Genomic DNA, 14,728 nt, shown 5'->3' with positions numbered 1-14,728 from the left:
TCACAACAGGTCTTTTTAATATCTATTATCTAAATAAATCGATAAATAAATAAAAATTACTATCCGAGCACTGAATGTTTTTATTGGACAAAATTGAAATAATTTGAGTTTTTTTCTTGAAAAATTATTACAAATCATTAGTTTTATTTACTTTCATTTCAAAACAAAAGGGAAATACAAGCTATATGCAAATTGTAATAGATAGATATTAAATGCATTTTATCTTTTAAGATACTTTTTCCTCCATAAACTTAAGAAAAGCTTAATTTTTGATTTTTATTTCCTTGACAATTTCTTTTTTGTTCATAACAAACTTCTGATGACAGAATACTATTCAATCAGAGTAGGCAAAAACTATCATTTATTTATTTACTTTTTTACATATGCAGTATATGATATACTAATCAAAGTTTTGTTAAAATATATTTGTAATGCTTAATTAATGCTTAAAAATAACGCTATAACTTAAGCACTTAACATTTTTTTAAAAAATTAAAATGGTTATAATTATAATCATTACCAACCAAAAACTGAAAATTTAAATATTATAATCGTTTTTAATTTCTTATTTCAGCTCAATATTTTCATATATTTGTAAAGACAAAGACCTGATTTGTCAATTAGATCTCAAATGAATTACTTTTGGCAGAACAAGTCTTTTATTCAGTCTTTATTACACAAATTTAATAAGTTTCAAAAGCACTTGTATTGCCTTTTTATTTACTTTTTTAAACATTAATAACTTATATACATTACTTTCTCATTATTATTCTGAATAAAACCTTCAATATTAACGAAATCAAAACTTTAAGAGTATAAATCATAGATGGCTCAAAATTTGGGATTCCCTCTTTTGCAGATAAGATTAAGTCTTTGATGCCTCAAATCTTGACATATGCTTTGCACTTGTATCTTTAAGCGAGGAAAATTTCTGTTACAGGTCATTCTTATAAAGTATTAATACAAACAAAATCAGATGAATATAGAACTAATTGGTTCCAATTGTACAAGGTTCCCTGCACACAATAATGAATTCAGAGTTATTTTTTGTAAAACAATAAGCTATGATAACAGTATTTAAACTATAGAATATTAATAACCGCATAATAGATGAAGTTAGGAACTTGATTACTTTTAAGTAAAAAGCATGTCAACTGCAAAACTAAATTTATAAATTGTAAAAGTATACTTACTATCCAAAACAAAAATAGCCCAATCCAGCACCTATAGCTAGAGCAACAACATGCCGAATTTCCGTAGATACTTTTTGAGGAGAAAATACCCTTCGGTAAATAAAGGCAAAGATCAGAGCAGTAAATTGGCAGACTAAGAAGTTCACCTAAAAAATAAAGATAAAAAAAAAAAATTATTTCAAATTTTCTGTGTAGCATTAGGGGCAGGGTTTGAAAAAACCAGGGGAAAATTGGGTTTTATTTGAAAAAAAACCGGGGGAAAATTGGTTTTTTTCATTTCGTGTTCATAAACTAAGTTTTAGTGCATAAATATTTTTATAAAAAAGTGTTGTATAAGCTTAAAAACAGAAGTAAATCTAAAGTTATCTTAATTTTGTTATATGTATTTTATATTAAGTTTAAATAACACATTATCACTAATACATATTTCAATTTTCTCTACTGCTAAGTACATAACGCCTCACAATTTTTAACTTAAGCATTATAAAATATAAATGCAGTAATAAAAAAGGAGCAAGTTTACTAATCTTTTTGTTTTCACACACATTTACTATATTTATTAAACACACACGCACACACACACACATATATATATATGCAGCGGTCTGTCTAGGTTTTTCTGAGAGGTACCTATTTTGTGAAAATTTAGACATAATTTGCGAAAAATTAAAAATTATATTGAAAAATCAACACAAAAATATGGTAAAAATATTAATTTATCTTCTTTTAAGGGATACAAAAATAAAATTTTAAGAAAAAGTATTTCGTGAAACTATCGTTTTTCGTAAAGTTGAATTTGTGAAGGTACCGCTAAATGGTAGTAAATTAGGCCTGGGCAGACCCCTGATATATATATATATACATACACATATTTCCTATTATAAAATTTAAATCAGTAAATAATTTTTTTCAAATAAATGACTCTAGGAAAATGATTTCATATTTAGATAAATAATTTTGAAGAGTTTTAACTTATATATTTAAAGCTAGAAAAATAAAACTGTTTAAATTTGTTAATTTATCACTTAGTATAAAGGAATTTTTTTTTTCAATTTTCTTTTCAATTTTTTTAAATGTAGGAATTAATAATAATAACCTTTTTATTAATATATAAAGCATGCAAATATATTTTAAAATTGTTCTTTTCAGACTATATTATTTAAATTTCGATAATATTCAATTTCATTAAAATATTACTTTTTGAAAAACCCACTTAAATCTTTCAATATTACTATAAAATTATAGATTCGAGTTTCCTTTACTTTTCAAATATAAAAAATTTAATCATATCAATCATGCAACTCTATTTGACAAATTTATGATGCACAATAAATTATATAAAATTAAATGTGCATCAATAAGTATTAATCAAAACATTTATATTTTTTATGAAAAAAACCACTCATCGTTTTAAGTGGGTTTTTTCAAGATGGGCCCACCCAATAACACCCGGGCGGGTTTTTTCAAAGTGGGCCCACTTGGCGAACCCTGATCAGGGGTGAGTGAGAGCCCAACTCAAAAATCCTGAAAATTTCTCTAATAAAATCATTAATTACGTATTGCAAAAAATTAATGTCCTTATAAATTTAAATCATTGATATTTTCAAAACATGAAATTCTAAATAAATTATATGCAGCATAATTTAAATGAATAATTATGCACAAGTTTACTTTTATCTCTAATAACATTTATTTTTCTACTAGAAAAAATATTTACTAATGAGAAAGATGCCAAGTAAAAATTCGAGTTCTAATATTTCTAAATAAAACATAAATTTTTTTTTAATGCATAAATGTGATCAATAATTTCTTGAAACTTTTCGATCTTGGATTTCCGGATAGCGTTTACCGAAAAATCCGGATTTTTTCCGGAGCACAATTATTTCTGTAGCATATACACTTGATTATTGGTCCCATTTAGATCGGTGTATGAAAGTAAAATTACAGTAATAATTTCAATTTACATATTTTAAATAGCACAACTTAGTTATGTATTAATTTTTATGTGTTACGCATTAAATAAACTTAAACAAATCTTAAATTTATAATATTTCATTTAAAAAATTGTGAGAAATTAATTTTTATTTACATAATATTATTCTATGAATTAATTTTATGAATATAAATTGATCAATCAATTATTTACAAAAAAAAACAAAATTATCATTTAATATCAATAAGAATTAGCACACAATGCTTGTAAGAGTAGAAACATTTTCTTGGAATACTACATTTGGATTTTAAACTTAGGGCTACTGGGTACTTCCACAGTAACTCATGCTACAGATTTTTAGAAATCTAGCTTTCAAATACGATGCAATAATAAATATTGCACTTATTTTCTTTCAACAAAATTTAGGTTGATTACAATTTTTCTGTTTTTTTTAATGATACCATTAAAAATCCTAAGAATCTCTAACTTTTTGAAATTTTAATTAAATAGCTTGGTAACTCATGCTACCAAAAAAGACACTCAGTTACGAGAAAAAAAGTTAAACCTGTATTTCTGCTAAAATTCTACATGTTAAGTACTTTAAGTCTTATGAGTGGATTGTATGTATCACTCTTATCACAAAATAGCATCTAGTTTTATTTTTAATAGTTTAAAAAAACTAAATATTTGACAAAATATATCAAGTATAAGGTAACTCATGCTACAGTACTGGTAACTCATGCTACATTAAAGATGAATAACTTTTAAAAATGATTACAGAAACAAAATAAAATATTATTTTGATATTTATTTAACATTAAGTATTTAAAAAAACATTATTTTATTGAAAATTAAAAAAATATTAAAACATTTAACGTTGTTCAAGAACATCAATTTCTTCCTTAAATTCGTAGAAGAAACGGCTCCCACTCTGTTTTATTACTGCATCTGGTAAAATCTTTATGATGTTTTCGAATGTCACATAGGAAATGTCATTTTCATCTGAAATGAAAATTTTTTTATTCATGTTTTTCTTTCTTAAAAACATTACCTTTACTTCTCCGTCATCTTCAACTTCACCTTGTGAAATAGCAGCATACCTAAAAATTTGCTTCTTACCTAAACATTTAATAAGTAGGTAAGTACCAAGTTTAATGCTTAATTTTGGAGGTTTAGTTGGTAAATTTTGTTCTGCTAAGCTGGAACGTATTTTTTTGGTTAACAGAGCACCCGTCACCTTCTCCTGGTTCACATAAATGCAATGCATTTTTTTTATACTTTCTAATGGCAGTGCTTCCTCAAATATTGAACACATATTTAAATTTTGATTTCGTTCCTCTATTTCATTGCACTTCATTTCAATTATTTTTATATCCGATCCAGTTCTTTCAGCTGCAGCTTTGAAGTCGGAGGCATTGAAAACAGAGCCTTTGCGTGCTTTTACGTAATTTCGAACTTGGCGTTTCACAGCCCCACCTATTCCGTCAACCGGGCTCTTGCCGTGTGATGTTGCAAAGAAATTCCAAATAATTCTTTTTCTAAATTTGTTTTCCAATATAGGGATTGCAGCTGCAATAAAACGATTTTTAAACTGCGATGAAGGGCCATCCGACCATATATTGACCAGAATAATACTTTCTGGGAAATCTTCAAAGATTTTATCTAAATATGGAATTATACTTCTTTTTGAATGATCTAAATCATTGGATACAATAACAGCAGGGTGATGCTGTCCATTATACCACGACGAAATAGTAAACAGACTCACTTGCGGCTGTACCCAATGAAAACTTTGTATTTCATCCTGAGCAACACAAGTGTAATTCTCTGCAAAATCAATTTGTAGCAAAGCAGTGGTAAAATCGGTGCTTTGGGAGCCTACCTCTCCTTTCTGCATCTGATATGCTAGAGCTTGTTCATTTTTAATGAAACAATGAAGTAAAAAATCTTTTTTCATTGAAACTATGTATTTTCCAAGATCTTCGAGGCTACCTTCTTCTACAACTTTTGTTAAGTTACCTTCAAAATCTTTCCACTTGTTCCATTCAGCCATATTTGAAGTAGATGTAGCAAAACAAGATTCAATACCATTTTCAAAAAACTTTTCACATTTATTACAAGAAGTTTGCCAGCAATTTTCAGTAGCATTCTCGCAAAGAAAATCTTTCATAAATCCTGAGGAATAAGCTGGGAATTCTGGGCAATACTTCTTGAAGCTTTCGATAGCAGAAATAAAATTTTCATGAAGTTTGCATAAGCACACATTATGAGGCATTTTGCTGCTTAAAAATACGTGTTTTGGACGTTATGCAGCAAACTTACTCTTGCCAATCTTAATATCGGGATGATCATTACAGAATAAAGAGAATGTCTCCAAAACAGAATTGTACAAATGCCGAATTTGTTCTTTTATTTTACCATCACTATTTCTTACTGTTACTACATCTTTCATTCCTGGAGCTTGTCGACTGATATCATCTCTTATATAAAAGTTTTTAACTATCTGAAGAGTTTCACTGCTCATAGGATTTTTTCCAATATAATTCTGTATTACAACATTGCGTTCTTGACTCGGGACAATATTTTTCATAAGCTGTTTCACTACTGCCTGCTTTTTACGTGGGGACTTTGGTAATGCCCGTTTGGCACGGGCAACTGCTTTTCCCAATGAACAAGGTGATTTATATGGGTATTGTTGTGATTTAAATGACCTTTCCTTTTTGTTGAATCTTGATTTTGCAACACTTTCTCTGGATCTCTTTCTTTGTTGTCTTCTCACCTTTTCTCTTTCCACTGGAGTCATTTGATCAATTTCATTTTTCTTTTTATCGCGGCTTTTTTTAGCTGCCTCTCTGTGTTTCTCCTTATATTTCGCATGATTTCCTTCATCTTTAAGTTTTTGTCTTCTCCTTCTCATTTTTTCAGCAGCTGTTAAGGCCATTCTGTAAGAAAGAGACATATGATAAGTTTTAATTTATGGAGCTTAACTTAGCAGGATTTCACTATTCTTTTACCTTAAATTAAAATTTTGGTGTATAGATATTTTTTTTAGATATATTGTACAATGTGTTATACCTTTTACATTTAATGGATTATTTACAACAATAACATCGAAATGTCTGAATTTTACGTTAACTAATACCATTAATTTCCAATAACATCTTTGAGTAATTTCCTCCTTCAATAACTTTTATAAAGTTTTAAACTTAGACTTGTTTGTGATAGGGAGCAAAGCAAGGAAAAGTTGACAATAATAAAAACAACTTATTAAGAATGGAATAAACATGCGAAGAACAAACTTATCTTTATCATACTTATTAACTTATTGCAATAAAACTTAATTTTTATATAATATTTATACAAATAACATCTTAATTCACTTCCTAAATATAGTATGAGTTACCACATGGTAACTCATGCTACAATAGTTTTTTACAAAAAAACATAACAAAACTGGATGCTACTTCTCTTAAAGATTTGTTTTTGATTAAAACACATAAAAAATTTAAAAAAAAAATATTTTTAGGGTAATTGATAGTTTAATAGATTTGCAATGATAACATAACTATGTTTTAGTAACTCATGCTACTTGTAGTAGACCCTAATATCATTTATGAATAATAGTTATAACTACTTTGATTCTAACAATTTATTTTATTATTTTTATAAGGCTTATGAATGTATTAATCTGAAACAATCAAGAAATAAAATTTTCATGGCTATAAAATAACAAAATCAACATACCTTTTGCTGAAAATTGAAGTGGTGTAGAACAAAATCTTGTAATAGCTGACTTTAAAGTGTTGCCATCCTGATAAAAAGAAACTCTAACAAAAAATAAGCTGTTGTCACAACTGCTACAATAGTTCAGATTAATTATCCACTTAATTTATTAAGAAATAATTGAAAAAATTTTTTTATGGTCATGTCACTGTTTATATGGAATTGCCCTACTTGGAAAACTTAGTTTGCTTTGAATCGTCTCCCCCCCCCCAGGAAGGGTTTATTCGATTAACAAAACAATAATGAAGATAAACAAAATTGTGAAGGGTCTGATTAAAAGATAAATTATTTTGTGAAGGGTTCGTTTTTATGGAGATATTTAGTGAAGAGTTTGTTAACGGACTCAAACTTCTTCTAAACAGACCCCTGATTTAAATCTGCAGTTCCCAATATTTTTCGATAATGGAACCTTGAATTTTCAATCTTCTTAAACAAAGTTTATAAGCAATATGAATATAGGTTCTAACCAAAAAAGGGAGACTAACAATTATTTAATGTGAAGAATGAAATAGTTAATACTATGAATTCGTTCTTAGTGTATGCAAGTACGGATAAATAATAGGGGGAAAAAATATGGCTTCTAAAAAAGTTGAGAATCAGAGAACGATAATCCTTTATTCTTAAATTCAGTTATTTTATTCAAAATTTAAAAGCTTGATGAGAAATACTTAATTTTTATAAATGCATACCCTTTTCACAATTTATTCAACATATTGTAAATAAAAAAAGTGTATTTTTTCTTTTTTCAAAATTCTGCTATTTTTTTCCATTGAAAATTAACTTAATTTCTTAAAAATATCCAAAACATTACATCAATGTACGATTTTGCGGTCAATTTGCAAAAATTATTCTCGCCATATTTCTTGCGAAAAATTATAATTATATAAACTTTTTTACCATTGTAAATATTTAAACTTACAAACACAGAACAAATATACCACATTGAAATACATGATTTTGCTCAGACTTCAAAAATCAACTTTTAATAATTATTTCATTTTTGGCAATACATTAAAAATAAAAATTTAACAAAATAATTAAAAACACATATCATACTAAAATTACTTAAGGGTAAATAAACCAATTCAAGGGTGATTGTGGCTTCACGAAAAAAAGTAACAATTTGAGCAGGAAAAATTATATGTATTCTGAGTTTAGAAAATTCTCAATTATAATTTTTGCCTGACTGCAAGTTCGAATACCGTTCAGCAAGGCATGAATGTTTCTCTTTGTATGTTGTCCTCTGTTATGTGTGGCTCACCCTATAAAACTGGTATCTGTGGCGTGGGTAATATTGCTCGCCTCTGTGACTTTGGTCACACAAAACACTTTTTTACAACGAAGAATGATAAGTTCAGTGCATGTTGTTAAAAAAAAGTTGTGGCATTTAATAATTTGAAGAAGGATGTGCATGGCACTGAATTACAGATCAAAATAATAATTTGAAAACTATTAGTGCATTATTAAGGAAGATAATTAAATTAATATTTTTTTCCCATCTCAATTCTTTAAGCAGCTTGTGAAAATTAGCACATAAAACTAATGTAGTACATTGTTTTTTTTTAATTGTAACTGCTTTAAAGTGTTAAGTCAGAGATCTAATTAACAAGTCCTATATTTCAGTCTTATAAGTAGCTGAAATGATTCACTTTCAGATCTAGTAAGTATGGTAATCCACTGATTTGAAATTTATGAATGGGTGCCATGATACATGAAGAAAGAGGGGAGATAGATAGTGGGATAAGGAGGAGAGGATAAATGTAAACATTCTAAATCATTTAGTTGTTATCGCAGCTGTACTCGCATTTTTAAGGCGCAATTCATTTGCATGAAAACATAAACAGATATAAATGTAAGCAACTTATAGTAATTATACTTCGTCTGGAATATCATACTTGATCAAGCGGCAAGCGCGTAAGATCGGCAAGCCATGCAAATGATTTAGTCCCACAATAAAATCCTCCTTCAGCGGCAGCCATCACAGCAGATATCCTAGAGACAACAAAATTTGTCTCTGGTAATTTAAGAAGTATGGTATCTATGGGAAAATCTCATCTTATCTGATCATTTTGAAGTCAAACTTTGATAATGGAAACAGAACACGGATATATCTAATGAGATTAATTAATTAGAGTAGCTAATCAACTTGGGTAGAAGCAAATACATGAAGTCTGAATAAAATCCAATATTTTTTTATTTTCCGTAAAACGTAATAAATAGTCTAACATATAGAGTCTAATAAATCTTTTTTGACAGCCGAAATATAAAAACAATTTTTCATAAGTGTCATGTTGCCACTTGTTGCTTATTTCCAAAACGAAACTAATTAATGTCTTATGTGCATTCAGCAGTCTAGAGGGCGCTGATGTCTTTATATATTGAATGGCTTATAAACCTTTGTCAAGTTGATCTTTAACATAATTCCTAAGACCGGAGGAAATTTAGAAAACTTCCGGTGTATCCCTTCACTTACGTTATGCTTACAATGCGATGTGTGAACAGGCTTGATATTCTAGGTTGTTGTTGTTGTTGTTGTTGTTAATTTACGTCGCACTAGAGCTGCACAATGGGCTATTGGCGACGGTCTGGGAAACATCCCGGAGGATGATCCGAAGACATGCCATCGCAATTTTGATCCTCTGCGGAGGGGATGGCATCCCCGCTTCGGTAGCCCGACGACCTGATATTCTAGGAAGTAATATTATTGTGATTTTTTTAAACAAATTTATGTGAAATTTTAATGTAATTAATAAACACTAACAGGTAGAAAAATACGTAAGAAAATCGCAGTTAAATTGAAAGATCGCTTAATATTGTGAACACTAGGGATAACAATATTGGTTAGTGTGCTTTTCCCAGATTATGCGAAAAAATCTATCGTAAGTAGTAACCCTGAAGTCTCACAGTGAATATTAACCCATAGCGCAATCAGTGTTTAGCTTCATACGGTCAACCATTCATTACGGAGTCGTGATGGCGCAAGGGATAGAGCATTCGGCTTCCAATGAGGTGAACCGGGTTTGCAGGGCCGGATTTAAGCTTGTCGGGGCCCTAAGCTACTGAAAATGATGGGGCCCTTTTAAGTTCAATTCTATTTCTATACACCTAAAGTAAACTGTTGTATTTTTTATTGCTGAATATTAACATTATATTATTAAAAATTTGATAATATTGCTTGATTGTTAAATACATTGGTTGTGATGGACTATAATGTAGAGCCTTTCTATTATTGCACATATTTTTTGAACGAGAAAAAAAACAGAAACTCATTTTAAGAACATCATAAGCATATTTTAAGAACAGAGTAAAGATTTGGCATGTTAGAAGAACCATTATATGCTTAACAGAGTTTTTTTTTCTTGAAATTTTGAATATATGTTTGGAATTTTAATTAATGTTTTTTTTTTGTTTTTTTTGCGAATTATTTTTCTAAATTGTTTTTTTATTTTTTTTTTAACGTTGCTTTTCGCCTTGCTGCTCTATGACTTAGAAACATGAAATTATGAATGTGTGTCAAAAATAAGCAAGGAGTTAGAAAGAACATAAGAAAATACAATTTGATTATTAGTCTCATTTTTTTTTATAACCGCCGTTGAACAACCGACTTTATTTTGAGTTTACGACTACGAATGTTTAACTCCGTATAATATTGAATAATAATCTTATAATTTTGAACTCAATCCAGAAGACAAGAGAATTGGATCAGTACCCAGAGGTATTGATTTGTTGAGAGAACTTAGAGGACTTTGTGACCACGGCAGATTTAACATGCTCCAGTCACCATTTTATACATGGGTATTCTTCGGCCGGCTGGATTCGAAATCCTATTCTCACGAACACGAGTTCAACGCCCTACCAAACAGGCTATCCCAGCCAAATTATTAGTTCATTTTATAATAGTCATTGAACAGCCAACCCAATTTTGAGTTTACGACTACTAATGTTCAACTTATTAGACTTCTAATTTTAAACTCAATTCAGAACACAAGGGAACTCCAGCATCAGGTATTGGAAGAAATTTTTGTCTTGGAGGGGGAGGTTTTGATGGAACTGACCAGAATTTAAGTTACATGATGAGGAAAACCACAAAACCTTTCCACTGTCAGTCTGACAACAAGGGGACTCTAACCTATGATCCGTCTATCACTGAGGATATTTTACTTCGGTACAGTGGCTGATGTAAGCCGGGTGTAGAATTCGTATCGACCAGTCAACACTGGGATTCGAACTCAGTGCCCTTGAGTCCATCTTCACTGGGTAATAACTCTGCAGGAGGAACCAATTTTATTGATTTGCCAAATTTTAGTCATCTTCAAAATGTAAATAGAAATTCAATCGTAATTTTTGTGGAATAAAAAGATGGAAATAAACCGTTTTTCCTCTTAATCTGCAATGATTAGTCAGAAGCAACCATGAGGGTTAGTGTGAAACATGAACAGGTGCTGCAGCTTTCTAGTTTTTTAAATACTTGTTAAATTATTAGTTTTTAACATGCATACTTTAAAATAAATAAGAAATACATTTTTCAGTATTAAGAAATAATAATTAAAAACTGTCATCAGCTGGAATAGAGCCCGCGATCTTACAGTTTTGTGTTAAATTTCTTAATCATCAGCCCCAAATATACACACCTGCCTTGCGGATATTTTATTATTATTATTATTTTTTTCTAAAATTTAATAAATGAAGTCATTTGGATACTTGACATTCTTGAACTGGATACTTTAAATGCTTGACATTCGTTATTACAGAATGAAAAGCTTTGAAAGACAAATATTAGATAATGTTTAATATTTAATTAAAGAAAAAACATAACCCGTATTGAAATCTAACGAATTGTCTCTGATAAATTTTGTGGCAGTAAAAAAAATTGAAGCCTGATACATGTCCGGATTTTTGAAACACTTTCTAGTTTTACTATTTAATCAAATTGGTTTCGATGTCTTTCATCCCGCCTGTCTCATTAGTGATTCAGCATATTTCGATATCATTTTTGATTCGTTCTTACTTAATATTAATTTGTTTGCGACAATTAATTTGTATAACTTTTTTACTACATTTTTGCGAAGAGTTTAAAAATATAATTGCGAGGGCATTAACTGAAGTTAAATTGGCTTTTTTTGTATGCCTCTTTTGATTACATCATCCACACACCCACACGCGACTGACTGATTCTTAGAAACAGATATTAAATAGTCTCTTGATCAAATGATGGGACAAAATTTGCCTTTTAAACAAATAAAAAAACTTTTCTACCTTTTAAAATTGTTTATTTTTAAATAATTTATTAATACTCAAAATGTTTAAAAGATATGTTCCTTTTCATTGACAACACAGTTTTATATTTTATCTAGTCATTTATTTATATTTTTTAAACTTATTTTTTATTTGCTTTTATTTTATAAAATTAAATGCACAGATTTAAAATAAAAACAAATCTGTCAAAATTTTATAAATAGTTTTAATTTGCAATTTTAAGAAGTTATTTCGACTTTGCTTTAAAAATTTGAAATCCTTATTAATTAAAAAATTTAGATGCCTTATTAACTTTAAACACATAATAACAACAAAAATCAGGGAGTTAAAAATAGAAACAAGTATGATCAATAAGCAATAAAATCATAAGATAACTAAATAAATGAATTTTGTGTACGAAATATCATATTTTACAAATTAAACATAATTCATATTTCGGAGATATATGGAAAATTTGGTCAGACAGGAGGTTTGAACAATATTTTTTACACATATATTTAAACATTTGTGTAGCTGATGATCACTTGATTTCAATGCTCTATCAAGCAATATCACATGTTGCTTCTGTCTATTAGCAGTAAGTAAAATTAAAGTAAAACCACATCTGTTATCTCAATTTCATCCAAAATAGACCAAATCAAGAATTTTGGCAGATAGGCCTGTCAAAGAGGGAATTGAATAGTGGCCCACCATTTAAATAAAGAAAGAAAGGAGTTCACAGATTTATGTACGATTAATTTGGAAAATAACTAATTAAAATCAATTACAATAATTAAGTAAATTAAACAATTAAGCTAGTTGAAACATTTAGGATAATTAAAAGGAAAAAAAAGCTTTTATAATAAATTGGAAAAAATATATTTTGCAAAAAAGAAAAGTTAAAATTAAACGAGAAGCTCTTTAACGACAATGAGACACAACGGAAATCTCGAAACAGAGTGACCCTAAACAAGATTCTCCCACAGCCCAAGAAATTTTTTGCCCAGAAATCAGACAAAAGGGTGTTTCTGTGGAGAAGGACAAAAGAGTCCACAGCAATTTAAAGAAGCTGTAAACATTTCCCACAGTGTAAAATTGAGGCGGCTATTTGACCACTCCATGGAGTCTAGAGTACCGCTTTCTGGATCCATGGACTACTCCCATCACTGGTAGCTACGAAAGCTACAGGATATTTTCATCAGTCAAAAGGCCTTTTTATTGCTCTTTTGTTTAGAAAAGTGAAGGGTAACAATTATTTTATATTTGTAAACACTTCTATTAGATTTTGAAAACCTTCGCCAATGTTAAAAAAAAAATGTATTTTAGTTTTCAGAAGGTTCCAGCTTTGAATAAAACTTAAAAAAAAGAAGGAAAAAGTTGAATCTGGGGGCCCTTGCCATCTCGGGGCCCCAAGCTACAGCTTATTTAGCTTATAGGTAAATCCGGCCCTGCGGGTTTGAATAACAGCAATGGTTAGTCGATTCAAACTCCGCATCCGGCTTGCACCAACCACAATGCTGACATAAAATATCCTCAGTGGTAGACGGATCATGGGTAAGAGTCCCCTTGCCGTCAGTCTAACCATGGGAGGTTCTCACGGTTTTCTTCTCTATGTAACGCAAATGCGGGTTAGCTCCATCAAAAAGTCCTCCGCGAAGGCAAATTTCTCCCACTACTTGATCCAGGAGATCCCTTGTCTTCGGTATTGTTTTCAAAATTACAGAGCTATGGAGTTGTACATTAGTAGTAGTAAATAGAGCCGTAATGGCTCAGGGGATAGAGCGCTCACCATCCAATGAGGCGAACCGCTTCAATTCCTAGTCGATACGAATTCCGCATCCGGTTTGCACCGATCACAGTGCTGACGTGAAATATCCTCAGTGGTAGACGGATCATGGGTTAGAGTCCCCTTGCCGTGAGGCTAACCGTGGGAGGCTCTTGTGGTCTTCCTCTCCATGTAACTCAAATGCGGGTTAGCTCCATCAAAAAGTCCTGCGCGAAGGCAAATTTCTCCCACTACTTGATCCAGGAGATCCCTTGTCTTCGGTATTGTTTTCAAAATTACAGAGCTATGGAGTTGTACATTAGTAGTCGTAAATAGAGCCGTAATGGCTCAGGGGATAGAGCGCTCACCATCCAATGAGGCGAACCGGGTTCAATTCCTAGTCGATACGAATTCTGCTTCCGGTTTGCACCGATCACAGTGCTGACGTGAAATATCCTCAGTGGTAGACGGATCATGGGTTAGAGTCCCCTTGCCGTGAGGCTAACCGTGGGAGGCTCTTGTGGTCTTCCTCTCCATGTAACTCAAAAGCGGGTTAACTCCATCAAAATGTCCAACGGCTGTTCAACGACGGTAATAAAAAATTAGTAGTCGTAAATCCGAAAAAAATGGGTCTGCTGTTTAATGACGGTTATAAAATAAAATAAAAATACCATCCTCTACGACGGGATTTTAGACCGATACGTACACGCTACGGAGCAATTGGCTGAGAACGATAATGCGAGGTTTTCCACTGAGGGCCCTTAGGAGTGTTGAGGTCTACATAAAAGCATAATATTTCATCATTTTTCAACAGAACAC

General features: G+C 30.5%; 1 protein-coding gene across 2 annotated transcripts in view; it reads right to left on the bottom strand.

Moving 5' to 3' along the window:
* The window catches only part of oys (lysophospholipid acyltransferase 6), a 31,772-nt gene extending 22,539 nt beyond the window's left edge, over window positions 1-9,233 (bottom strand). Inside the window, exons 1-2 of one of the 2 annotated variants that reach the window (XM_016062498.5) lie at window positions 8,805-9,233; window positions 1,194-1,339 (exon numbers count right to left, since the gene is read on the bottom strand). In XM_016062498.5, coding sequence (XP_015917984.1) covers window positions 1,194-1,339; window positions 8,805-8,888 — 230 coding nt within the window. In that variant the 5' untranslated portion in view covers window positions 8,889-9,233. Of the gene's footprint in view, window positions 1-1,193; window positions 1,340-8,785 lie in introns of both variants that reach the window. The other variant, XM_043049806.3, reaches the window with a different exon arrangement.
* Between the last annotated feature and the right edge of the window lie 5,495 nt (window positions 9,234-14,728).

The sequence above is a fragment of the Parasteatoda tepidariorum genome, chromosome 4, assembly GCF_982258835.1.
Source record: "Parasteatoda tepidariorum strain Cologne lab strain chromosome 4, Ptep-v5.0, whole genome shotgun sequence".
NCBI lineage: Eukaryota > Metazoa > Arthropoda > Arachnida > Araneae > Theridiidae > Parasteatoda > Parasteatoda tepidariorum.
This window is presented reverse-complemented; position numbering and strand designations above follow the sequence as displayed.